This window comes from Globicephala melas, chromosome 12 (assembly GCF_963455315.2).
Source record: "Globicephala melas chromosome 12, mGloMel1.2, whole genome shotgun sequence".
NCBI lineage: Eukaryota > Metazoa > Chordata > Mammalia > Artiodactyla > Delphinidae > Globicephala > Globicephala melas.
This window is the reverse complement of record NC_083325.1, coordinates 8,719,968-8,746,204: the sequence shown is the minus strand read 5'-3', so window position 1 is coordinate 8,746,204 and position 26,237 is coordinate 8,719,968. Positions and strand designations below refer to the sequence as shown.

The 26,237-nt window shown below is 50.7% G+C and overlaps 1 protein-coding gene across 1 annotated transcript in view; it reads left to right on the top strand.

Annotated features, from left to right (window-relative positions):
• The window catches only part of CNGA3 (cyclic nucleotide gated channel subunit alpha 3), a 41,407-nt gene extending 16,047 nt beyond the window's left edge, over positions 1 to 25,360 (top strand). Inside the window, exons 3-9 of the mRNA XM_060309862.1 lie at positions 5,737 to 5,850; positions 8,111 to 8,290; positions 11,782 to 11,835; positions 18,306 to 18,368; positions 19,676 to 19,783; positions 20,577 to 20,683; positions 23,889 to 25,360. Coding sequence (XP_060165845.1) covers positions 5,737 to 5,850; positions 8,111 to 8,290; positions 11,782 to 11,835; positions 18,306 to 18,368; positions 19,676 to 19,783; positions 20,577 to 20,683; positions 23,889 to 25,360 — 2,098 coding nt within the window. The remainder of the gene's footprint in view (positions 1 to 5,736; positions 5,851 to 8,110; positions 8,291 to 11,781; positions 11,836 to 18,305; positions 18,369 to 19,675; positions 19,784 to 20,576; positions 20,684 to 23,888) is intronic.
• The last annotated feature ends 877 nt before the right edge of the window (positions 25,361 to 26,237 follow it).

Sequence of the window (26,237 nt, the reverse complement as noted above, 5' to 3'; positions counted from 1 at the left end):
GGAACTTTTCCCCATTGCTCCCTTTTGCCTCGAGCGGGACAAAACCAGAGCATCTCGTGGAGCTTCCAGAGTCCCTGGAGTGTCAGTCTGGCTCCTCCCAGTGAGAAGGCGGGCCTGGCGAGTGGGCTGGGGCTCCTGCCCAGAAGGCCTGCTTGACCCGACACCACCACGAGCCAGCTCTGCCCGACTCGCCCTGGCTCTGCCTCGGCCGGTGGCCGACAAGCTCCGTCTGGCTTGCGGGCTGTTCAAGAGCCTCCGGCTTCCGAGAGCCTCGCTGTGGGCTCACATTGGGTCCATGCACGCTCCGGGGATAGGTTGTCCACACAGCCAGTGCTCTGAAGTGATGCTCTTGGACAGTACTCTGCCATCTCACGGGTGAGCAAATGCCCTCCCCTCCCCCACCCGCGTCCCCAGGCCAGCGTGGTGACCAACAGCACAGGCTCGGGGTCAGACTGCCGGGTTTGAAAAGTGGCTCTGAAAAGCTGCTCAACAGCTCCAAGCCTCAGTTTCCTCATCTGCAAAATGGACTAGTACTGACCTCAGGGCAGAAATGAGGGTAAAACAGGGTACCCCTGCCATGCAGTGAGAGCTTAATCGGTGCTCACTGCGGGTCTTGGAGATGCTGCCCCTCCTATGGGCCTTCTCTGGCGTCCCAGCTGAAGCCTTCTTCACCTCCTCTGACCTCAGATGGCCCCAGCTGTCCCGACACCTGGAACGGGCCATTTCCTGCCTGTGCCCACATCAGGCTGTCTCAGCCTGACCACTAGCCGGGTCTCAGTGAGCTCCACTTGGGGCCGTGCCCAGCTACCTACGTGGTAAAAGCTTGTTGACAGATTAGTACAGAATCCCGTGGAAACACTTGAGAGGTTTCAAAAGGAGAGAGAGGAAAAATGCTTCCTTCATGAGAAGCATTATCTCATGGAGGCAGGAGTGGGTTAACAGACAGAAGTTTCCAGAATGGCTCCTTAGCATCACCAAAGATTGAGAATAGGAGTTCAGGCTGGGGGGAGCAGCCTTGGGCCGGAAGCCTGGGGCCAGAGCCCTCCCCTGCTTCCCAGAGCAGCCCAACATCTGTCAATTCACAGACTAGTTTTCCCTGTAAGATTGATTTCAGCCAAGGACTCTGGCACAGTCACATAAAATTTTTAAAGTTTCACATCACTATTTGCAGGGAGGAAATGCTGTTTGAACAAATCGTAGATCTTTGCCTTGAAATTCCAATCCTTTTAGAAAACTTTTGGGAGAAATAATTATGAATGTGTGTCCTTAAATATTAATCACTCTTTATCCTCAATGATGTCACACAGCTGTGCTGGGAACATATGCATTAGTGTGGTCCTTTGCTGAGTGCCCCCCAAGGCAGGGAGTATCGTTTCCCCGACCCCTGAGACATCCCGCCTCCCAGGTCTTTCACCAAGTTAGAGACCCAGGTTTCTGTTTCTCTTTTTAAATCATTGGGCCCATTTTCCTAGTGAAGAGTCATAAGGAAGGATGAAGATGTTTCCTTTGAACAAAAAAATTAACTTTACACCTTGAAAAGACCAGAAATAAAAATGTCTTGAATTTTGCTTTTCCTATTTAGATCTGTTTGGTTGACTCAGTTATTTGAGAGCTGGCTGGCATATTTTTGCAGATACTGCAATCGAAAAAGGCTTCACAGTCTGCCACAGAGAATTGCAGCTGGGACCGAGGGCACCCCAAACCCCAGATCAGTCTCCTAGTGTAGCTATTTTAGGTGAGCTTCTGGGCATAAGGGGTTGTGTCCTACAGAGAAGGAGACTTCTTCATGCTTTACCCTGAACAGAGCCCAAAGCAATTTCCACAAAAGAAAACCATTTTCAACCTGCTTCCCCAGGACCCAAGACAAAAATGCAGTGACTTCAGTTCCCTGGTCACACGTGGCCGGGGCAGTACCTGCCCATCACTCTAGTTCCTCAGGGCTTGAGATCAGGAAAAGTAAAATAAGGTATCATCTTCTCCACCCTTGTTCCAAAAGGCCACTTCTGTTTCCTCTTATGTCCCCAAAGTCAGTGAAAGAAGACACCAGATCCACAGAGCACAAAGTTAATCACCAGTTCCCATTCTGATGAGAACCTCTGCTCCCTCCCAGTGACAAAAAGCTTCACCTTGTGGACATTAATTCCTCTGTATAAATAAACTCAGAAGATGAGCTTCTGAGCTCATCTTCATCATCTGAGCTCATCATCATCAAAGGTCCAGGCCACTTGCAGTAGCTTCATTTTACAGGTTGAAAATGACCTTGTCTTTCAAAACAGTCACTTCATTTTGTTTCACCAGTTGCCCTTGATCTTGCTAGTTACTAACTTCACAGGGCTTCTTCCTGCAAAGGCACCATCACCACAGAGAACCGGAGACTGCGGATAGAAGGCAACTTCATGTTGTCCTGGCCTGATCTGCTTGTTTTACAGAGACCGAAGCCTGTCGAGTCCTGAGCCAGCTCCCAGCCGGACAGTACCTGGACCGCGCTCTCTCCTGCCTCTGTATTTCCCTGGGAGGTTCTGGATCCCTGATCTTGCACTGATTGCCAGAAGTTTCTCCCTTTTGGCAGTACCTGTGTGTCCTTGGGGACACAAAATATCACCTCAGACATTTGGTTCCTCTCCTCCTAGCCAATCTCCCCTTCCATTTACCTCATAAAATCAGTTTCTCTGAGGAATAACTAATTGGGTTTGCTATTTAAATTCCCCCAGGCATTTAACGAGGGTGGAGACTATGGAGCTGGGAGAAAGACAGCAGGGTAGAACTCTGGGCATCAAGAAACAAGTGGGGAGAGGCATCAAGAAGAAAAGGCCCCTTGGGTCCCTTGAACTTACATCGTATAAGACCCTTCCTATTCTTCACAGCTAAATGTGCCTTTCTGGACTTGGGTGTTTGACCATTACTTAAATCAATATGAAATCAATTTTTCCTTCGTTTTCTTTTCGAAGACCAGGAAAATTAAACTCAGGGAGGGTAAGTGACCAGCCCACAGTACACTTAGTTAATAGGTGCTGGGGTAGGAATTCGAACCCAGGCCTCCGGGCTCCCCACTACGCCGCCTCCCCTTCATGTAGGTGTCAAAGGTCCAGGCCACTTGCAGTAGCTCTCACTGCTGCCAGCTGCAGGCCTGCTTTGAAATCTGGGGTGAGTTCTGCCCTTCTCACCCACCCACAAGCCCTGATGTCGTGGGCATTGAGTCCTTTGCTGCTGATGCAAATAAATCTGGTCTCAGGATGTACCCCCCCCCACTCCCCCCGCGATGAACAGAATCCAGACTAGGCAGAAATGCTGGGCCGCCTGCTCGGGGCCTAGAGCTCCCTGAGGAGGGAGCTGCTGGTGGGGATGGAACACCTCGTCCTGGGATTGCCTCTAGATCTTCCAGGCACACGTTCTGTGGCAGAGCTAGAGCCCAGCTGTTAGTTGCTGCCCGCACCCCAACTCCCCATCCCCAAGCATGCCAGCTGCTAGGATCCAGGCACTGGAGAGGTGGACTCACTTGTCGCCCTGCCGCCTCCTCCTCCTGTAACTGACCCGGGTGCCTTGCACATGCATTCCCACCTTTGTAGTACGCAGAATATTAGAAGCGCAAGGGTATTGTAGCTTCCTAACTGCAGCAGGGCTTCTGGTAGGGTCTCTCATATGTATAAGGATGAGGTGTGAGTGGTCTCTTATGAGTATAGAGAATTCAGTTAGGCGGTTTGGAAATAAAAAAGCCATGCCCACATTAGTGCAGCCAGGGGAATCAGAGCCATGTCTCTAGTGGCATGCCACAGGGCTCAGCTCTCAGCTGTGTCCTATTCAACTTTTGCTTTAATCAGTGCCATATATGAAAACAGAAGGCAGATTCATGGAGTAGGTGAGAGCAGGCTTTGAAAGGAGATGGAATGGCATACAAATCTCCGCTTTGCCGCTTGGCTGTGTGACCTTGGGGAAGTTACTTAACCTCTCTGAACCTCAGTTTCCTCTCATACAGTTTTTATGTGGATTAAGTGATCAAATGTATGTGGCTGACATACAGCAAGCAGTCAATAAATGGCATATACTTCGGGTATCACATCTGTGAATGAGACGGAGTTGGGAGGACCCTGCATACCAAGGGTGCCAAAACATCAAGTGACTCAGATAAATGGGAGAGTCCAATACTTATTTCCAACAAATCAATTCTACATGCATAAGACAAGGCCTTCTGGCTTAGCAGCAGCACATGTTATAAGACATTGGGTTTTGGATGATGGTAGCTGGTGATGGGGTACCAAAAGCATGTCTTGGGCTCCAGTAACAGCAGGGTGGTTCTCAGTCTCTGTGCCCAGTCAGGCAAGAATACAGGAACCTGCTCACAAGAGAATGACCATGACAGGGAAGAGACTTGAACCTGATGAGGAAAGCCTGGGTGAGCTGATGCGTCTAGCCTGGAAAAACGAGGCAGCACAGGTGTGAGAGCTGTCCCTTCATGGAAGGCGGTCTTTTAGAAGATGAAGTTGCCTGACTCCATGTGGTTCCAGCAAAGCAAAAAAAAGCGTATCCTCGATATGGGGAAGCTGAGGGAGAGAAGAACCTGCCGGCAATCAGGGCTGTGCAGAGAAGACCTGGAGGAGCCATGGAATGGTAGTGAGCTCCCCATGCTGGAGACGGCAGGGAGGTTGCAGAAAGGAAGAGGCAGCGGCTTGGCGGCTGAGATAGGGGATTCTGACTTCGAATCACTCACTGGGGAGAGATAGAGCCTTTGCCCTGATATTAATTCTTGCTTGCTTCTTCAGCCGCGTTGCCACCTTGTTAAGAAGGCTGATTAGGCTGGAATAGGTCACGTGATCGAATTAATTTGTCTTGCCTGGGCTCTCCAAGACTCATAGAATGAAATGCAAATCCCTGGAGGCCAATGCCTGGATGGCTTTTAATCAGGCTGATCAAACTTCAGCCCTAGGAAGTTTTAAAAGAAAGGGAAAAAAGGAAAATTACACCCCAGCAGAGAGGTCTTATTCCAGGAAGTTCAACAAACACGAGGCTCTGCTGATGCTCAGACTGAGCTGTGGACACCTGTCCTGTGGGTGCTGTTGCTTTTCGCCCTGAATTGCACAGGTGAGGTCCCCGCCCCGCTTCCCTCTGCATTACAGGGGACACAGGTTAGGGCTTGGCAAAAGGGCACAGCAGAAATGGATTTTCATTTGAAAGCACTACACAAATGCACGTGGAGGGCTAGGCCAATTCCTTACAGTATGGCCGGACCCTCCTCTTAACCAGTGGGCTCCTGCAGTACCCACACACTACGACAGGGGGCAAGGGAAGACCTCCTGAAGGAGACGGCACTTGATCCAACTTTAGGAGATAGGATCTCAGTATGCAGAGATGTGTGTGAACCAAAATCCTTGTTCTGGAATCCTTGCATGGAAACAGCTGCTGTGGCTCCAGATGCAGGCCCGGGACCTCCCCCCCACCACCCCGCCCCCAGTGCTCTAATAAGGACCATTTGCTGCTGGCTTGCCCTTTTCACCTGGGCTATGGGCAGTAGCCTCCTTGTCATAAAGGAAAAGCCACTTTCTTCTGAAAGCCAGGACCTGCTGGCTGCTGCTGGAGTATGAACTGAAGTGGGGAGCTCTGGGGTGAGGATCTGTGACAGTAGCTTTCCTCTTTAAGCAGGGCATCTGGCCATCTCAGTCCTCAACGTGTCCAGGAGGTTGGAAATCAATGTCAAGGATGAGCTTGAAATCAATTTCGCTTGCTGCATATTTGATTTCCTAGGACCCACTTGCCATGTGAGGAGACACCGTCAGAACTGCAAGAAGGCATCACCATGGAGACCAGAGGACTGGCTGAATCCAAGCGAAGCTCCTTCACCAGCCAGGGGCCTGCCAGGTAACCGACCGGTCTCAGCCCTCACCTTGGGAAAGGACAGACGGAGGCAGAAAGAAGGTAGATAAGTCTCAGGAAGAAATGGTGGTTGAGGGTAGGGTTGCAGATTTGGAGAAGAAAGGGGCAGGAGAAGCGGAGTCAGAAATCTATCAGGGAGTCATTTCCTCTTGGGTCAGGTGTTCCGAGCTCAGAAAAGTCTAAGAAAAACTGCCTCTATCTGAAATTGCTCTCATAAAAAGTGATATTGAGGTACTTGCTCAATTCTGGAAGAATTCAAGGGAAAAAAAGCCAACCAGAGAAGTTTCAGAAAAGAATTCAGAAGAAAGATCAGCCAGCCGTGGGAGACCGTTGGGTGGATCACGGTGGCACACAGAGGGCAATCGTGGCTCTGTCGGAAATAGCCCCGGGCAGGTCCTCACTCGTATGGGTCTAGACTTCATAGCTTACGTCCTCGCAAAAGTATTTGGAAGATTAACTAGGCTCCGAGCTCTGTCTCCCTTCTGATGACATCTGTCCTCCGGCTTCAGTAGCTGTACCACCTGAAGGAAGTCATTTCACCTTTCACATCTCATCTAAAGATGCATCTAGTAACATGAGGGCTGCGGCAGAGCCCAGCGCTGCCTTACGACGGGCGCTCAACAAACGTTGGGCTCATTATTTCCTTCCACTGATATTTTTTTTTTTTACCAAAGCCAGAGTTTCATACAGTCACGTGTTCTACAGGTTTTGCTTAAGAGTATTGCAAAAAAATTAATTTATCTAGTTATTCTTCATGTTTTTCATTGTGGAGGATTATTTATTTCACTAGCCACTTACAGCTGGGCATTTAAGTGATTTCCAGTGTTTTTTGTCTTACTAATAAAATATCTTACTAATAAAAGGCCTGTTGATCGTAAGTTAGAGAACACCTTCAACTAGCTCAAATGAAAAGGGTAGGGCTGGGGCAGGGGCTGGTGTAAGCTAAGATCCAGGCCACCTTGTGGAAATGGAGCCAGTGGGGCTCATAAGGGGCCGTGGGGAAGCAGCTGCCTTCCCTCTCTCGTTTCTCTAGCAGCATTTCATGATCTGTGTGCTTTTTGCCTGCGTGCCTCCTACGTTTCTGGCTTTCTCTGCTCACACCTCAGCAGGCACAGGCTGAACACAGCCTTCACCATATGATCCTGAGTTGAAACACCCAACCCCATCTGGAGTGGTTTTTAGTTCCGAGGCTTGAGTGACTCTGTGGGTCAGTCGTCCATCCCCGAGCCTGTTGGCTGAGGCTGGAGCTCCGGGGAGTGTGACCTTGCTTCTCTCCCTCAGCAGAGGGAGGACGTGGGTGTGGGGAGTGTCAGAGCAGAGAGGTTGGGCTGGGCAGGCACCTTGCCATTCATCTGCAGCAGCCGCTGTAAGCATCTCTGTTCGTGGGATGTTGCCTCACTTCAACTTATTCCCTTAGGCTATGGTTACAAGTGTGTGATGGGGATCAAGGTATGTGACAATTCATGACTCCATGCCAGGTTGCTCAGAACTGATTTCTTGGGGACAGTGGCGTGCACAGTGGGTGCCCAGTCAGGAAAGCTGAACTCCAAGAAATAGTTGAGTCTCTCTTTCCGTTCCCCCCTGGCCAAGACGGGGAAGCAAGAGGCAGGGCTGAGGGAAGCTTTTTTACAGAAAACTGAAGCTAAGATGAGCTCTGGGCGTGTGGACTGCCTGGTCTCAGGTGCTTGCGGCCCGGGTGGTGTCCGCTCCAGGAGAGAGGTCAGGGCACATTGCATAGGAACTTCTGCACAGGGATGGGGAGAAAACAAGAGTTTGTATGAAGAGCAATTCATAGGACAAGGGTTGGGGAAAGAACCTAGGTTGTATCTGGGTGCTTGTTCCTTTATACCTTGCTCTGAATTTTATCACTATTCGGAAATTGTATTTTTTTACTGTTCCTATGCTTACCTGTCGTAACAAAGAGCTCTACATGGGGCAGAAGGAAAGATGAGCAGAAAAGCTTGCTAAATGGCCCATTGGCAGGATCGTGCCTTTGATGGAGTCCAGGTGTTAAAGGGACAAAGCCATAATGAAGAAATGTCCCTTATGGAGGAAGCTCCGTCCCAGGTGGCAGAGGTGGAGGGAAGAAAAGGCTCTGGCGAGTGGGGGCAGGGGGTGGCGTGCAAACCTGAGACCGGCCCTGGGACCCACATCCTGCCGGCATCTCTGCCCCTGCCCCAGCCCTCTGGGAGGGGGCTTCCGTCTCCTTCCACACCGCCCTCGCTGCGGGTCTGTGCCCTTCCAGGTTGTCACGCCTCATCATCTCGCTGCGTGCCTGGGCCGCAAGGCACTTACGCCACGAGGACCAGAGGCCTGACTCTTCCCTGGAGCGTTTCCACGGAGCCGAGCTTAAGGAGGTGTCCAGCCGCGGAAGCCATGTCCAGAACAACGCGGGCAGCCAGGAGCCTCCAGACAGAGGGAGAAGGTAAGGGAGGCGGGGCTGCCTGCCCCAAACGGGGAGGGAAGCACCTGCTGCCCCTTCCATGCAGCGTGGATACCCGCCGCCCCCCGGGTGGCCGGGAGCACCAGTCCCTCAGCTGTTCCCTGAAGAAGGGGTCTGTCCTGGGGGAACACTCATGCTCTAGGAGTCTCCACATGAGCCCAAGAAGCCCTGCGGGAGCGGAAACCCTTTAACCGGAGGCCCCAGCCTCATGGGCAGCTGACCATGTCCTCCGCGGAGCTCCCGCTAGCGCCCCCTGGAGTTGGTGCTCTCAGAATCGCACCCGGGACGTTAGCCTCACCAATCTCTCCGTTAAAGGACCCTCATCCTACTCACCTTGCACTGTGACCCACCTTGCTAAAAAACTGGGGCTTTTGTACCACGAACCTCAGGGAGTACCTAGATGGTGCCCACAATTTTATGGATGGGTATACGTACATTCTTCTGGGGAAAAGGTCCAAAGGTTGGTTAGAACTTTGAAGGGGAACCATCCTCGCCCCAGGTTGGTTTAAGAACCATGGGGAGCACAGTAGGTGGGAGTAGGATGGGGGATGAGGAGAGTGTCTGCTTTTCAGTAGAAGGGTCTGCAGAACAAGGGCTCTGAGCACCTTGCACGGCCCCTGCCCAGTGGTGCCTGCAAGTAGAGAACTCTGCAGGGGCTGGACTGACACCCCCCAATCCCCCTGCCCCCACCCCCGCACAGAGCTGCTGCCTCCCCTCCCCCTCTTCTCGTGTTCTTGAGAAGTCACCCCAGCCTCTGGTAGGCGGGGAGACCACTGGGCGACCGTGGGTTGAATCCATTGTTGCTGAACAGCAGAGGGTCTCTTTAGGACCCTTGGGGCAGTTGGGGGAGAAGAGGTAACACGTTCAGGGGAAGCAGACCTCCTCTCAGCCTCACAAACAGGAGGACACTTGCTCAGAACCTGTTTTAAGGAAAAAGGGGCTTGAAAAGGTCTTTTGGCTGAATTCTCTAGGTTATGCCAGGGTTTAGAAGACGTAAAGTGTGAAAAAAGAAGCATGACTGTTGCAGAACAGACAGTCCCTGTATAATTTGCTAGAGAAAATGCTGTCTGTTTTGGAGTCAAAGGAACAGAAGGGCTCGGTTGCGGGCCCCTCGAAAAGGCAAAGAAAGCCCCTGGGGAGTAAAGGCCATGAAGCCTCAGGGGAAACAGATGAATCTTTTTGGAGCTTTGATCTTATTTCCAGATTTGGGGCAGGGGGTTATGTTTATTACAGGTTATGCAGTGCATTGCAAAATGTACAAGCGTATTTAAGATAAATTATGAGAGTTCAAAGAGATGTCTTGCCAGAGACATTAGGAGATGTACATTAGTCTTCTCTGCTGGGGAAAGGTGTGAGAATCTCTGGCTGAGAGCCGGAGGCCCAGTGGAGCAGCGTTCTCAGGCTCCCTTTTCCCATGAGCTTGGACTATAAACCCTCGGGCTCCCTGGGCTGTGGGAAGGGGACCGTGGAGGGCCTGGGTGCTGGCTGGATGTGTGCAGGGCCATCCCAGGTTCCCAGGGCCAGGCATCCCAGGCTGTGAGGGAGTACCAGGACCACGAGGCCCACATGCTGTTCGCTGCTGAGCCAGAAAGACAGGAGGGCTGGCAGCTAAGGACGAAGGGAGGGTGGAGGAGGAGGAAAGAGTGGGGGAGGAAAGGAGGTTTGCTAGCAAGCCAGCCAGTCTGGTTCAGTTCCTTTTAGGCAAGCAAAGACTTCCTTGGCTTAATTGATCAAACTTCTTCTCCACAACTTTAGACTCATGGAGATGAACATTAGACTCTGCCCATTTCCCTATATGACCAGATTAATGGAGGGATGACCCCATCAGAACCAGGCCCCAACTATGCCACCAATGCCTGGTCACTTGCTGGAAGGTTCAGAGTGGGCAGGTGAATGCATAGGTGCAGGATGGGAGCAGATCAATCAGGGAGGCTTCCTGGGGGAAGAAGACTTTGAATTTTCAAGGCCAAGTCCCATCAGCAAAGCAAAGTGTATGCAGAGATGGGTCTTAGTTCTCCTGTGGGTTTGGCCCGATGAGATTATGGCAGATTATGGTGCAGCTCACGGGCGACTGCACCCCAGAGAGCTAAAGTTTCCTCCGTAATCTCACAGTTTTGATTCCCCAGGGGAATTTTAGATGATCTGAACCAATCCTGAAACAAGCAGTTAGAGCCACATCCTGGATGGGGAGAGGGAGGCTTGGGAGGGATGAGTAGAAGTACCAAAAAGGCATTTGGCTGGATGTTCAACATCATAGAACAGGTGCCCTGAGAGTCAGGCTGGAGTGTCACCAGCAGCTGGCTCTGGGCCCCGGGGTCTCCTGTCCTGTGAATGGTCTGCAGTCACCACAGACAGGCAAGCTGCCCTCTAGCCCTGTGAGGCCAGGCTGGATTTCTAAAACCAGCTGTCAAAGGTGTGAACTGGCAGGTGAGCTCAGGGAGATCACGCCTTTTCCTAAAGAACATCACCAAGTACTGCCCAATCCAGCTTTCAGTAGACGTGCTTGGTTGTGAAACCAGCCCCCGCCTTCTACCAGATTCTCACATAGATCTGGGATGGCAGGCCCTGGAGTTCTAAGATGAATGTGGGGCAGGGGAAGGGGGAGGATGGGCTGAAACCTGGGGCAGCTCTGCCCAGAGTCCTTTTTTTTTTTTTTAATTTATTTATTTATTTTTGGCTGTGTTGGGTCTTCGTTGCTGCGCGAGGGCTTTCTCTAGTTGCGGCAAGCGGGGGCCACTCTTAATCGCGCTGCACGGGCCTCTCACTATTGCAGCCTCTCTTGTTGCGGAGCACAGGCTCCGGACGCGCAGGCTCAGTAGTTGTGGCTCACGGGCCTAGTTGCTCTGTGGCATGTGGGATCTTCCCAGACCAAGGCTTGAACCCGTGTCCCCTGCATTGGCAGGCAGATTCTCAACCACTGCGCCACCAGGGAAGCCCAAGAGTCCATTTTTTTGTCCTGTGAACTGGAAGCGGCCCCTGTGATGGGGTTTCCAAGGGAAGGGCCCTGTGACAGCCATGTCTCTGCAGAGGGGGCAGCAAGGTGCTGCTAACTATGTCCATTCTGGTCCAAGGAGCTTGGCCTGTTCACCCAGGAGCACCGAAGGGCAGGCGCCGCGCCGGGTGGTCTCTGTGCCCCCCCTCATAGCGCCTGGCCCACTGACTGGCACGTGCTAAAACTGGAGGACATTGAGAGGAATCGAGGCTAGGATGCTGGGTGGGATTCAAAGAGTTAATCCTCAGTTATTCAGAAGCCTCAGTTTACCCAGGTGTTCATCCTCTCCCCTTCACCAACACTAACTAGTCACAAAACAATGTCTGTCCCTGACAATAACAGTTCCCTCTGTTCAAGCTGTGTGGAAAGGCCCGTGAGACAGGGGATGGGAGTCCCAGAATAACTGCCTGGGGGCAAGGGGTCCCCAGCAATTGGACTTGAGTTCAGATTCCCATGCTGTGCTCTCTTCACCTCCCCGCAGTGACTGGCCCCTGGCCAGAAGCAACACCAATGCCTGCAACAACTCAGAGAAGGAGTGAGTACCTCTGCTCCCTCCCACTCCCTGCGGCCAACCACCTCCCTGTAGACACCCCAGCTTTGTACTGCTACCTCCCCCAAACCCCACCAGACCATTCTAGGGTCCTGCTCCTTCCATTGGAAACCCATCCCCGTGGACAAATGGGGAGAGGGACCTGGTCTGTGTGACTTCTTTGGGCAGGTCCTTTTATCTCTGTGTCTCTCATTGTTCTCATCTAGAAAGAGAAGGGGTTGGCTCGGTAAACATTTTCAATGCTAACACCTCTGTTGCTATGTATCTGAAGGTGCAAAGCTGGAGTCCCTTTACAGAGCAGTGGCTAAACCTCCTTCATGATGAGAATGCACTTCCCATTCTACATCCTCAGGCTCCTGAGTGCCGGTGAAGTGCCCTTGTCTTCAAGCCAATTCAGGCCAATGTGGAGGGCGTGATCGGGACAGTGGAAAGAGGAGATTTAAATAGTGCCAGAGATTAGCCTCTTGAAACCGTGACCCACCGAAATCCCTTCCTGCCACCCGGTGCCGAGCGGGCAGAGCAGTTTGCTGTGTGATTCTGGCAGCCTCACCCAAGAGCCCAAGCACACAGTGTGCGTATGTGTGTGACCATGTTTGTGTGTGAACACGTGTGTGTGTGTGTGCCCCGCTCTCCAGCCTTCCTTTTTAGAACACCGTGGAGGTAGGAGCGGAGGGGGGTCTCAGCTGGAGCTTAGGGGGGAAAACCATCCGTATCAGCCAAGAAATGCCAACTCCTTGACTTCCAGCCGACCGAGAACTGTGCCGAGGCTTCTTCTTGTTATTTCCCTTTGTTCTTCTGATAGAACTTCTTCTTGTTATTTCCCTTTGTTCTTCTGATAGAACTTCTTTCCATTTTCCCTCCGTGAACCTTAGTTGCATTTGGGGGCTTCTTTGTTTGTTTTTTAAATGTATTTTTTTAATTGAAGTGAGTTTACAATGTTGTGTTAGTTTCTGGAATACAGCAAAGTGATTCAGTTACACATACGTATGTTCTTTTTCAGATTCTTTTCCATTATGGTTTATCACAGGATATTGAATATAGTTCCCTGTGCTCTACAGTAGGACCTTGTTGTTTATCCATTCTATATATACTAGTTTGCATCTGCTAATCCCAAACTCCCAGTTGATCCCTCCCCCATCCTCTCCCCCTTAGTTGCATTTTGTTTACATAAATTGGGACATCAAATCCAGAGATCCAAATGCCAACAGTCAAGAAAAATGAAATGATTTAATCTGCAAAATGATAGCTACTGTGATATGTGTTTGATGCCCTTGGAAACCTGGTGTTGAGTCCCGCAGTCAGGCAAGGCTCAGGGCACCAGAAACCATAGGTAGAGGTCTTGTGGGTGGGTCTCCAGGCTTCTCCATCCTGGGGCTGGGATGTGGGCAAGGATGGTGTGGATGCCGTCAGCTACATCAGGCTCTTATAAATCTTTTCCGATGGGCTCATATCGTGGGTGCACACTGCAGCCAAGGACCGAGGGACAACATTGGGGGCTGCCCCCAAATGGAGCCACCTGGGTACAAAGATACACAAGTAATTCTTGTGGACACCTTCCCCCATTCTTCCACCACATTTCTAGCATTTTCACTTAGTCCCATGGGTTCTGAAAGTTTCTTTCTCCCGATCAATCTGTTCTCAGCCAAAACCAGCCTCGTTGTGTAGCTCTGTGTAGGTCCCCTGGGGCAGTGCTGGGTGGATTCCGGGACACAGCTGGATGGCACGGGGTCTTCCCTAGGCCCTCAGCAGGTTGGTAGCCAGAGGAAAGTCCAAAGCTTGTAACCTGGGGCCACAAATCCTGAACAAGGGTGACAGAGCCTGGTGTAATTAAACTCCCAGCAGGGCTAAGTGTGCCCGATAAGCTTGTGGGCAGCTCCCTCTGCTGGTGACTTGACATTAAGACTTCAGCTGCAGAAAGACTAGTAGATTCAAGAGAACAGAGGATGGGTGAGTGTCCTTGCTCTTCTCATTTAAAGATTCTAACAACTTTTGTTCTTAGTTTATTAATATGCTCATTGTCAAAAACTTAGAAAACACAGAAAAGCACCCACGAGCATACACCCATAAAAAAGTACACTTTACGTTAGCAGTTGAACCCCATTATCAGAGACAACCCCTCTTCACATGTTGGCAAATATCCCTCCAAGTTTTCTCTAGGCATATATATTGAATAGATAGATACATGGATACATAGATACACAGATACATAGACAGATGCAATATGTTTAATGTATGTACTGGTTAAGTGCATTTGCATCCCAACTCAACCACCTAAGAGCTTTGTGACCTTGAGCAAGTTACCTGACCTCTCTGTGCATCAGTTTCCCGACTTGTGAAATAGGGATTGTAACTGGCGTCTTACAGAGTTGTATTAAGACTATTCTAATACATGTGAAGTGCTGAGTACATAGTAAATGATCAATCAATATTGACTACTGTGGGAAGCAGAGTAATTTCACTACCACAACCTCACCAAAAATGTTTCCATCCTAATCCCTGGAACCTGTGAGTAGATTATTTTACATGACAAAGGAGACTTTGCAAATGTGATTAAATTTAAGGACCTGCAGATGGAGAGATTATTCTGGATTATCCAGGTGGGCCCAGTGTAATCACATGAGTTCTTAAAAGCAGAAGCGGGATGTAGGAGAGTGAGTCAGAGATATGAGACGGAAGGAGGAGAGATTCGCAGTGTGAGTGGGACCATCCTGTCATTGCTGGTTTGGAAGATGGAGGAAGTGGGGAGGGAGGCCTGAGCCATGGATGCCGCAGCCTCCAAAAGCCAGGGATAGCCCTCCATCTACAGCCAGCAGGAGAACAGGGACCTTGGTCCTGAGCTTCAAGGAGCTGGATTCTGCCTGCAGTCCCAGTGAGCAGGAAACAGATTCTCTCCAGAGCCTCCAAAAAGGAACACAGCCTGAGGGCACCTTGATTTTCATCCAGTCAGATTATATGACTTCTTCCAATCTCCAGAACTGTAAGAGAATAAATTTGGGTTGTTCTAAGATACTACACTTGTGGTCATTTGTTATGGCAACAGTAGAAAATCAACAACACAGCTTTTGATCCCAGAAGTGGAGTGCTGCTGTAACAAATACCTAAAATGTGGAAGTGGCTTCAGAATTGACCCTAGGCAGGATCTAGAAGAATTTTAAGGAGCATGCTTTTGTTAAAAAAGCCTAGATTGCTTTGAACAGGTTGTTAAAAGACATGTGAATGTTAAAGACTCTACCAGTAGCCCAGGGAGATCAGCTCGATGCTTTGTGGCGACCTAGAGGGGTGGAATAGGAAGGGTGGGAGGGAGGGGATATGGGGATATATGTATATATATATAGCTGATTCACTTTGTTGTACAGCAGAAACTAACACACCATTGTAAAGCAATTCTACTCCAATAAAGATATAAAGAAGTGGGGAACAATCATCAGAAAAAAAACTATAGCAGTGAGGGTTCAGAAGGAAAAATGGGGAGCGTTACAGAGAAAAACCTAAGCTGCCTACATACTTAATACCTAAATGGTCGAAACAGACTATTAGTAGAAACCTGGACTTTAGGGGCGCTGCTGGTGAGGGCTCATAAGGACGTGAGGAGCAGGCTTTTAGAACCTGAAGGAAAGAGGATTCATGTTTAGTGGCAAAAAGCTGAGCGGGATTATGTCCCACAAGTATGGGGGAAGCAGAATTCGTATGCAGTGAGCTTGAATATTTAGCTGAGGACATTTCTAAGCTAAGGTACCGAGGGTGCAGCCTGGTTTATTCTTGCTGTTGATGGTAAAACTTAAGAAAGAAATTGAGGGAAGAACTGATAAATGAAAAGGAAACAAGACTTGATGACTTGGGAAGTTCTCAGCCTGCTCAGATGGCAAAAGAGAATAAGTTTTAAAAAGTCACTGTCAGGAAAGCATGCCTTCAGGCAAAAGCAGAGGATGCGGCTGAACTCTTGCTGATAACTCGAAGATCAAAAGCTCTGAGTCTTCAGTCACAAAGACCCTCTGAAGAGACCGAGGGTGTGAACCACGACTCATCTCACCAGAAGCCAAAAATAGAGAAGAGATTTCTCAGAAAGATTTGTGGACGAGCCTCTGTCTAGCGGAGTGGATCCCTCCGGTATACATGACCCATTAAGGTCTAGAAGATTTTATGGCAGCAGAAACGCTGCCAGCTTGGAGCTGAAGGATAGAAACAGTATAAAATGAGGGAGAACTGTTAGACCTCTAAATTCTAGATGCAGAAAGCAGGCTGATAAAAAACTACTCAGCTACAAGCAGGTGCTACCTTTCATGAAAAAGGAAGGATGATTGAGGGCGGAGTCATGAGCTATAGAGGTTTATTCTCAGGCCTTGAAACATACTGGCCCATGGCCCTGCTGGATTTCGAGTCACTTGGAACAACTGACTCCTTTTGTCCTCCCATCTTCTTCTCCCTTGCTGAACTAGAATATCTACACCTGGTGTCCTGTGCCTTCTCCTGTGTTTATGGAGGTGATTCGTTTCTTTAGTTCCACAGGTAGGGAGGACTCGTGTCTCAAATGATTCACACCCAGAGTTCCCACACACCTGATTTAGATGATGAGATTTGGGACTTCTGAACTGATGAGACTTGGATGATAATTTTGGACTCTGAGTTGATGCTCTAATGGGATGAGGCTGGGGGATCTTGGAATGGGGGTGAAGTCATTTTGCACATGGGATGCAAGGAAATCTTTGAGGGCCAGTGAAGACTGTAGTAGGTAGCCCGGAGGTGCCCATATGCTAATCCCCACATCCTGTGACTATGTTACCTTACATGGCGAAAGGGAGTTTGCAGATGTCATGAAGTTTAAGGACCTTGAGATGGGGAGATTCTCCTGGCTTATCAAGGTGGACCCAGTCGAATCACATGCATCCTTAAAAGTGGAGAACATTTCCCAGAGAGATGGCATCTTGAGAAGGACCCAACCCGCTGTTGCCGGCTTTGAAGATGGAGGAAGGGCGCCATGAACCAAGGATGCAGCAGCCCCTAAAAGCTGGGAATGTCCTCAGCTTGCAGCCAGCAAGAAAATGAGGATATTCGTCCTATAATTGCAAAGAACTGAATTCTGCAAACAATCCAAGTGAGCAGGAAACAGTTTCTTCCCTAGCGTCTTCGGAAAGTGTTACGGCCCTGCCGACACCTTGACTTCGATGAGACCCCTACCAGATCTCTGACCTACAAGATCATACATTTGGGCTGTTTTAAGCCACTAAGTCTGTGGTAATTTGTTCTGGCAGCAACAGAAAACTAGTACAGCTATTATTAGAAAATCTTTTGTAGTCTACTTTTTAACTTAGCGAAATCTGAGGAACATTTTCCCCTTCTTCCACAACCTCGTCGTAAGTGGCCTCATAGAATTCTGTGGTTGATGAAGAATTTCCTCTGTGTATGATCAGATTGTTTGTGCTGTGACTTAGAAATAATGGTGGTGATGATTCTTCTGTATGCATGTTTGCACACACCTTTGATTATTTCCTGGGGAAGTGCTGTGTAAAGTGCATTGGTCCTTTTCAACGAGTGTTTAATTAGCAGACACTTATTTCTCAGCCCTTCCTTCCTCCAGGGGCAGGAACAGGGGAATCAGAAGGGCCTGCGGGTGATTCCGGGGGTGCCCTGAGGCAGGCAGGGTCTTTTACCCTCCACCTTTGTTTCTTCGGCTGTTCAGTGGGTAATAATGCGTGCCTTGCAGGACTACTGTAACCGTTAATAGGTAACCCTTGTAACTGTGTCCAGCCCATGAAGGACGTGCAATAAAGAAGGGGAAGCAGAGCAAAGCTGTGCGTTGAGGAAACCTCTGCCCTTACAGGCCCTTCCTGCCGATGCAGACAGGAGGGCGAGGCCCCACCTGCAACGCCACATCCAGCAAAGTCTGGAAGCGTCTGAGCGCGGCTGCATTTGCCTCAGACGACTTGAAGACTTGCTGCTGCACAGCACACCTGTGCCTGCCGAAGGGTCTTGCTTCCTTTCTGTCCCCTGGCTTTCCCATCAAGGGCCAGGTTTTCATGTGACCCCAGAACAACGGAAAAGCCACCCCCTTTCCTCAGAACAAAGAGCGTTCCATGTGACTCCCAAAACCCTGAGTGACTTTTCCACCGTAAAGGTGTGGATTTGGGTTTATTTCCCATTACCTCAAAAGTTTCCAGTCTCAAGCTGCTGTGACTTTCTAGGGACTCACGGAAATAGGTCAGAAATTGTAGAATATTAGACTGACCCGTTGTGTACATTTCAATGTATACAATGGATACTTCAGTGGAGGTGGTACCCTCCCCCTTCAGTAATAATGATATTATTCATGAAACAAACAACCTCATTTCATCCCAGTGTGCTAGAAAGATTGGTTTCCTGCACCACGCCCTCTCCCCCGTGTCACTGTGGCCTACCCTCTCCCCGTGGTAATGACCTTGGTATATGAAAATTGCTAAATGTCACCCTGTGTCATCCAGTGACAAGGCGAAAAAGGAGAAAGAAAAAAAGGAAGAGCAAAAGGAAGAGCAAAAAAAGGAGGAGTAAGTACTGGGAGAAACTGCCCCCAAAGAGGGGGTTCCATGTCACAGCAGGCCTGGTTCCACACCACCCGGCCCTGGCCCTGGGGAGGAGAGAGATGCAATCAGGCCTTAGGGCAGCCCTGGAGAGAGGGCTGCTTAGGGCTACAGAAAAGGAGTTGGTCTCAGGCAGGGATCAGGCCTGCTGAGATCACGTGAGGGTCTCGTTCTGCAGGGAAGGTCGGGGAGCCCACAGGGGGGCTTGTAGGTAGGCAGGTTTGTCTCCAGCCTCAGGTGAGCAGTTCGGGGCTTCCCTGGGAGCCTGCTCCGGTGCCCTCCCCTTGGGCATTCTGTTTGCCCACAAGGTGGCCGTCCACACAGTGGAGTACGCGGAGCCCTTTTCCTGGGTACTAGAAAACACTATATTCACAAACTTTAATCCAAACCCAGTGGCAATGAGTGTTGGGACCGTCCAAAGCCCAGTTAATCAGCTGCTGATCTCGGACTTGCTGAGTTGAGGTGAAAACAGGCAGCTCAGGGTCTCCTCTGGGGTGCGGGAGCAGCTCTGCAGGCCTAGGCGGGCATGGGGGGCAGATGGGGTGGGGGAGGAGACGCGTGGACCCAAAGAAAGATCTCCAGTACCGCCTATAAATTCCAATCCTCCGAAAATCCTGAAAATAAACACCGAAAGCACCCTAAGCTATTTCTTCCATTCAGTGTTGGCTGACATACCTCGATGATTCCCAGGTTGGTGGTTTTTGGTGGAGAGGCAGGAAATGTCTTTAGAACATCTGCACGATTGCAGTTAGTGAGGTGGAAAGAGCACATTCCCAAGGGAGAGCTCTGGGCTCCCAAGTTCAGTCCAGAGAGGAGCTGTCTCAGAACCACCCAGGACAGTGATTAAGTGCACATTTCCAGACCCCAGTCCTGGAGGGCTCTGGCTGGGCCTGAGAGCTGGCATTTTCACAGAGCTCCCCGAGGTGGTTCCAACATCACTGCTCCAGTTTCCTCCTCAGCACCCTGAAGGCTATGGATGATACCCCAGGACACGGGAATGTCATCACTGTCATTTTGTAGTCACCGGTGGCTTCCTGGGGCGCTGAGCTGGGAGAGAAGGCCTTCGGAGTCTGCCCTGCTCCCAGCCTGGGTGGGGGCACCCATACAGGGACACCCATGTGACCCCCCTGGGACTGACCGCACCCTATCTGGGAAGCCATCTCTAGCTGAAGCCCGCAGTTGCCCTGGGGTCTCTAAGCTAGGCCGGGTCTCTAAACCTTTCCAAAGCTGTGGCCTTCCAGCACACTGTGCTGCTTGTGTGTCGGTGTTTCCAGAAAGAAGAAGGACACCACCGTGGTGGACCCCTCCAACAACATGTACTATCACTGGCTGACCATCATCGCCGTGCCCATCTTCTACAACTGGTGTCTGCTTGTTTGCAGGTAGGGGCGTGGGACGGGGCCTCAACACAGAGCTCTGAGTCCCTGGCAGCCACCATCCAGCTGCATGTGCCTAAGTTCCTCCTGGGTTCCCTGAAGCACTGGTGGAGGCCTGGCTTTGAGATCGAAACCATGGTCCTGGCACCTTGGAGCCTCCTTGATGGAGTTGCAGGAGGAAGATGCAAGGGCGAGCCGTTGCTCTTCTGAGGGGAAGTGGGAGGGGCTGGGTCACTCCTGAGCTGACCTGCAGGACAGGGATGCAGGCGCTAGGCGACATTTTCAGGCTGTTGGCTGTGGGCTTTGGGTTTTCTGAGCCGGTTGGGATGCAGGGTGAGCTGCTGCTCTTGTGAGGGCGGCCGGGGCCTCGGGGCGCTCCCAAACTGCTGATTTGTGGGGACGGATGTGGCTTGTTCTGTTGTTAATCTCTCAGAAATTGTTATATCTTTGTTGGCATTTAAAGGCCCCAGAAAGGGCAAGTTCTCAGCCCCTTCATCTGAGGCCTGGATAAACTGCTCCCCGGCCAGGGGAGGGGAGCAATCTTGTCGCTACTGCTGTGAGGCAACGGGGCCCACTCTTTGGGGTCAGTCCCAGCTCTTCTTAGGACCTCGGTGACCTTGAGACAGAAAAGCTTCTGAGAGCCTGGGTCCCCTCATCGGGGCTGGGATGCTGATGCTGGGGTGCAACCCTGTGGGCTGGGCTGTTAGCGGGATGAGCTGACCCCAGGTTTGTAGCACAGAGCTGCTGCCCGCCTTGGTCCCTCCCCGCTACACACCTGCCGCTTCTCACACTTGTTTAGGGCCTGTTTTGATGAGCTTCAGTCTGAGCACCTGATGCTTTGGCTGGTCCTGGACTACTCAGCCGACTTCCTCTATGGCTTCGATGTGCTAGTCCGAGCCCGGACAGGTGAGTGGGCCCAGGGCCGCAGACCCCACAGCATGGTTCGGGGGCCACCTGGGGGCCACAGGGCAGGTTCAGGGAGATCCAGAATGGTAGCCCTTGGAGTTCCTCTTCTTGGACAGTCAGAGGAGCCAGGGCATGTTACCTCATGGCTTTTAGATGAGGTGTAATATACTACAAGTATATTAGTTTCAGAACTAAAATCTAAAACAGGGCCTAGAGGGATATGACTTCCTTCGATTAAGACAGGCTGGGACCTGGGACCCTCTACCAGAGTGCTTGCACTTGCCGCTAGACAAACATCTCCTCTAGCAACAGGACACAAAGAATCTGTAAAGGACTAAACATAACTACATGTATGTGCAGACCACCTAAGCCCCCCCTCCAGCCCAACCCACCAACCCACCCCCATATCCTTTAAGGGACAAGCTCGCTCCCACCCCTCAGGGAGCAAGCAAGGCCACCTGCTATTGTTTTCGCTCCCTTGTGCTGCAGCATGAGTCCCAATAAAGGCCTGAATTCCTCATCTGGACTCTTATCAATTTCTGTTGATTAAAGAGTCCGAGGACCCCAGTCGGTAACAAGATCACCTCTAGTTGTGAGTGGGGGCTAAAGCCCCACCCATGCCTCAGTCTCCAAGCTGGGCCTCCTTGGGCCTCCTTTTTCTTATTTTCACAAAGACATCACATATGCTGGCGGAGGCCCTGCTTGTCATTTCCAAGAGTTTTAAACTAAAAACTGTGCCATGGTTGTGGATGCAAAAACCACTGGATCACAGCAAAACCTCAGGGTGGCTTCATGGTGTACAAAGCATTCCAAGCACGTCTTGTTTTCTTATGAGAACTGCTGCAGAAGACGAGAAGTGTAGACATGGTTATCTCCATCTTACTGCTTTAGAAACTGGGGCCCAGAGATGCTGAGTGGCCAGCCTAAAGGCCACAGTCACCACCCAGCAGGCCAGATGGGTGGCCCCCCTGCTCCAGAATTAGTGCCCTGCATCATAACTTAGAAGATCTCAAGAACACAGCTTGAGGCTTGCCTGGGTGACTTGGCCAGTCCTGGTGGCCTGCCACTCCATGGTTACACGAGCCTATGGAGATGCAAGAGCCCCGTGGGTGGCTGACTGGTTGGGGGGACTCCCTGCATCAATCAGGCTTCGGTGGGACAGGCAGCCCTCACCCAGACATTGACCCCACCCCTTTTTGTGCTTGGTATTGTCCTTGGCAATCTAAGATTCAGCAGAAGGCTGGGAGAGAGAGGGGGACAGGTAGGCACAGACACCAAGAGGCCATGGATCATACTCCAGGAGAAAAAATAGTCAGAATTGAGACAAGATTATTAAGGAGGTGTTGAGGAGTCCCAAGGCACACGAGTGCAATGTAATGATCTAGGCACTCAATAAACACGAGTGTAACCAAACAAATAGGGGATGGGGAGCTGTGAAGCCAGGTGTCCCTAACATGTGATGACAAACTTGATGTTTGCTTTTCACAGAGGGGGCAGTCCTACCTCGGTCTAGCCCTCGAAGTGTGGCCCTGGACCAGCAGCATCACCTGAAAGTTGTTAGAGATGCCCCAGACCTATGGGACCAAACTCTGGGGACAGGTCCAGCTCTGTGACTTACAGAGCCCTTGGTGTGTTGCTGTTGCTCACCCAGATCTAAGAAGCATTTGTTACATTAGTCTCTGCACTCTTTTGCATGTTTGAAAATGAAAGAAAGAAAGGAAGAAAGAGGGAGGGAGAGAAAGGAAGGGAGAGAGGGACAAAGGGAGACGGCAGGTCATGGCCTATTTGGTGGATTTCACCAGTAATAACGCTTCACGACTACCAAGGTCCAGCCCATCTCCAGACCAAGGTGGGTCCCAGGCTTCATGTGTTTTCAGAGCCCCTTGGGTGACAGTAATGGGCAACCAGAAAGGAAAACCACTGTGCTCCTGGGCAAGGTTTTAAAAAGATAGGTTGCAGGACGTCCCTGGTGGCTCAGTGGTTAAGAATCCGCCTGCCAATGCAGGGGACACGGGTTCGAGCCCTGGTCTGGGAAGATCACACATGCCACGGAGCAACTAAGCCCATGCGCCACAACGACTGAGCCTGCGCTCCAGAGCCTGTGAGCCACAACTACTGAGCCTGCGTGCTGCAACTACTGAAGTCTGTGCGCCTAGAGCCCGTGCTCCACAACAAGAGAAGCCACCGCAATGAGAAGCCCACGCACCGCAGCAAAAACCCAATGCAGCCATAAATAAATAGAGTTTAAAAAATAAATAAATATAAATAAATAAAAAATAAAAAGACGGGTCATACGCCATCAGTGATTTGTAAAGTCAGTTTGCTAGGCCATGACCAGTGTTTTCAATTTTTTTTCATAAATTTATTTATTTTTGGCTGCGTTCAGTCTTCATTGCTACGCGCAGGCTTTGTTTAGTTGCATCGAGTGGGGGCTACTCTTTGTTGCGGTGCATGGGCTTCTCACTGCGGTGGCTTCTCACGTTGCGGGCTCTAGGCGTGCAGGCTTCAGTAGTTGTGGCTCACAGGCTCTAGAGCGCAGGCTCAGTAGTCGTGGCGCAGGCTCAGTAGTTGTGGTGCACGGGCTTAGTTGCTCCGTGGCACGTGGGATCTTCCCGGACCAGGGCTCGAACTCATGTCCCTTGCATTGACAGGCAGATTCTTAACAACTGCACCACCAGGGAAGCCCTCAAATTTTTTATTGTTAATATTTTCAAACATATACAAAACTGAGACAGTAGTGTTATGAATCCCAACATACCCTTACCCAGCTCCAAATGTTATCAACATTTTGCTCATCTTTTTTCATTTATCCTCCCACTCCCTGGTCTTGTATGGAGTTTTTTAAGGCAAATCTCAGACAGTAACCACGTTAGCATTTAACCTTAATTAGGGTCCCATTTTTTAAGTATAACTTTCATTTATCTCTGAAAATTTAATAAGCATTCCTTACTACCATCAAATACCCAATCCACATTCAAATTTACCTAACTGATCTATGTTTTTAATTGAATAAAATAGATTAGATCGTTGAATAGAAAATACCAGAGTGCATTTCCTGTAGTAATGGTATGTGTGGTTTGTGGAAGTTGTTTCTTTTATATATGTATAACCAGGTTTTGTGTGGTCTTGAGGTGAGATACCTTTCTGCGGGCCATGGTCATAAAAAGGCCTCTTTGATGCCCACGTGATCTGTCTTCTTCATCAGGCTTCCTGGAGCAAGGCTTGTTGGTCACGGATGCCAACCGGCTGTGGAAGCACTACACAAAGACCTTGCACTTCAAGCTGGACATGTTGTCCCTGGTCCCCACGGACCTGGCTTATTTTAAGCTGGGCATGAACTACCCAGAACTGAGGTTCAACCGCCTACTAAAGTTGTCCCGGCTCTTTGAATTCTTTGACCGCACGGAGACGAGGACCAACTACCCCAACATGTTCAGGATTGGGAACTTGGTCTTGTACATCCTCATCATCATCCACTGGAACGCCTGCCTCTACTTTGCCATTTCCAAGTTCATTGGTTTCGGGACCGACTCCTGGGTCTACCCAAACATCTCCAACCCAGAGTATGGGCGCCTCTCCAGGAAGTACATTTACAGTCTCTACTGGTCTACCTTGACCCTGACCACCATCGGCGAGACCCCACCCCCCGTGAAAGATGAGGAGTATCTTTTTGTGGTCCTCGACTTCCTGGTGGGTGTCCTGATTTTTGCCACCATTGTGGGCAACGTGGGCTCCATGATCTCGCACATGAACGCTTCGCAGGCTGAGTTCCAGGCCAAGAGTGACTCCGTCAAGCAGTACATGCAATTCCGCAAGGTGACCAAGGACTTGGAGACACGGGTGATCCGGTGGTTCGACTACCTGTGGGCCAACAAGAAGACGGTGGATGAGAGGGAGGTGCTCAAGTGCCTCCCCGACAAGCTGAGGGCCGAGATCGCCATCAGCGTGCACCTGGACACCCTGAGGAAGGTCCGCATCTTCCAGGACTGCGAGGCAGGGCTGCTGGTGGAGCTGGTGCTGAAGCTGCGGCCTGCGGTGTTCAGCCCCGGGGATTATATCTGCAAGAAGGGGGACATAGGGAGGGAGATGTACATCATCAAGGAGGGCAAGCTGGCTGTGGTGGCTGAGGATGGGGTCACCCAGTTCGTGGTCCTCAGCGATGGGAGTTACTTTGGCGAGATCAGCATCTTGAACATCAAGGGGAGCAAGTCGGGGAACCGCAGGACGGCCAACATCAGGAGCCTCGGTTACTCGGACCTGTTCTGCCTCTCCAGGGACGATCTGATGGAGGCGCTCACTGAGTACCCTGAGGCCAAGAAGGCGCTGGAGGAGAAGGGGCGGCAGATCCTGATGAAGGACAACCTGATCGACGAGGAGCTGGCCAAGGCCGGGGCGGACCCCCAGGGCATCGAGGAGAAAGTGGAGCATCTGGAGTCCTCCCTGGACACCCTGCAGACCAGGTTTGCACGGCTGTTGGCTGAGTACAGTGCCGCCCAGATGAGAGTGAAACAGCGGCTCAGCCAACTGGAAAACCAGGTGAAGCTCGGCCTCCCGCCTGACGGGGATGCTCCACAAACAGAGGCCAAAACAACGGTGAAGACGCAGAGGTCTGTCTCCCGCTTCCCAGAGCCAGCTGTCAGTGTGATGCTGCACGGCGCGGGACTTGGCCGGGGTTGAATTCCAGCTTTCCTTACCCTTTGCGAGCTGCATGGCCTCAGTGTCCTCATCTAGAAAATGGGACTCTTTACATCTGCCCCCGTTAAGTGGCAGGTTGCTGTGAGCTCCACAAGAAGCACTGCGTGCAGCAGGGCTTTGTAAAGTGTGAGGTGTCCCCTGCTCAAGAGGATGAAAGTGTGAGCACAAAACTCTTTTAATATTTATCCACGGGGAGTTTTTAGACTTTTGAACTTCATTTTTTTTTTTTTATAAGTGGAAGATGATTTAGTCACCCACCCGCTCCTGCCCCTCACTTCACCCCCTTCTGCTGAGGGAGATGTAACAGAATCTGAAGTACATGTGGTAACTCAAATTCAATACATGAGACAGTCTGGGGCTTGTTTCTGACTCTGGTATATCCTCGTGTGCTCTTTGGGATCCTAGAAACCCTGGCCATTGGTGCTGCAACAAGCACAAGGGATAAAGCCAGCTCTCCCCAGCTGAGGTCACTTCGAGTCTGAGAAGCAAATCCAGGCTCCCTGCTGTCCAGCTGCTGTGAAACCAGAATCTGTTTCATAGAAAAGAGCATCTCCGTTAGGGAAAGAGACATCTGCTAACCCGCCAGAGGGGTTCAAACACAACCTCTCTCTTGGTACCTGAGTCAGGGTTCTGGGGCAGCCTGTTCTGACTTGGTGGGGAGAGTTATGTGGAGGGGAAAGGCTCCCAGGTTGGAGGTTGGAATGGGGTCCTAAGCCAAACAAGCTGACCACTAGGACTTTTAGGAGATGCGACCCTTAGGTCATGTCTTTGCAAACTGCTCCTTGACCCCTGAAGAGGAAGCCTTGCTGTCCCGTCCCTTGGAATTACATCCTGAGGCAAAGCTCTTAGCTGAAAATGT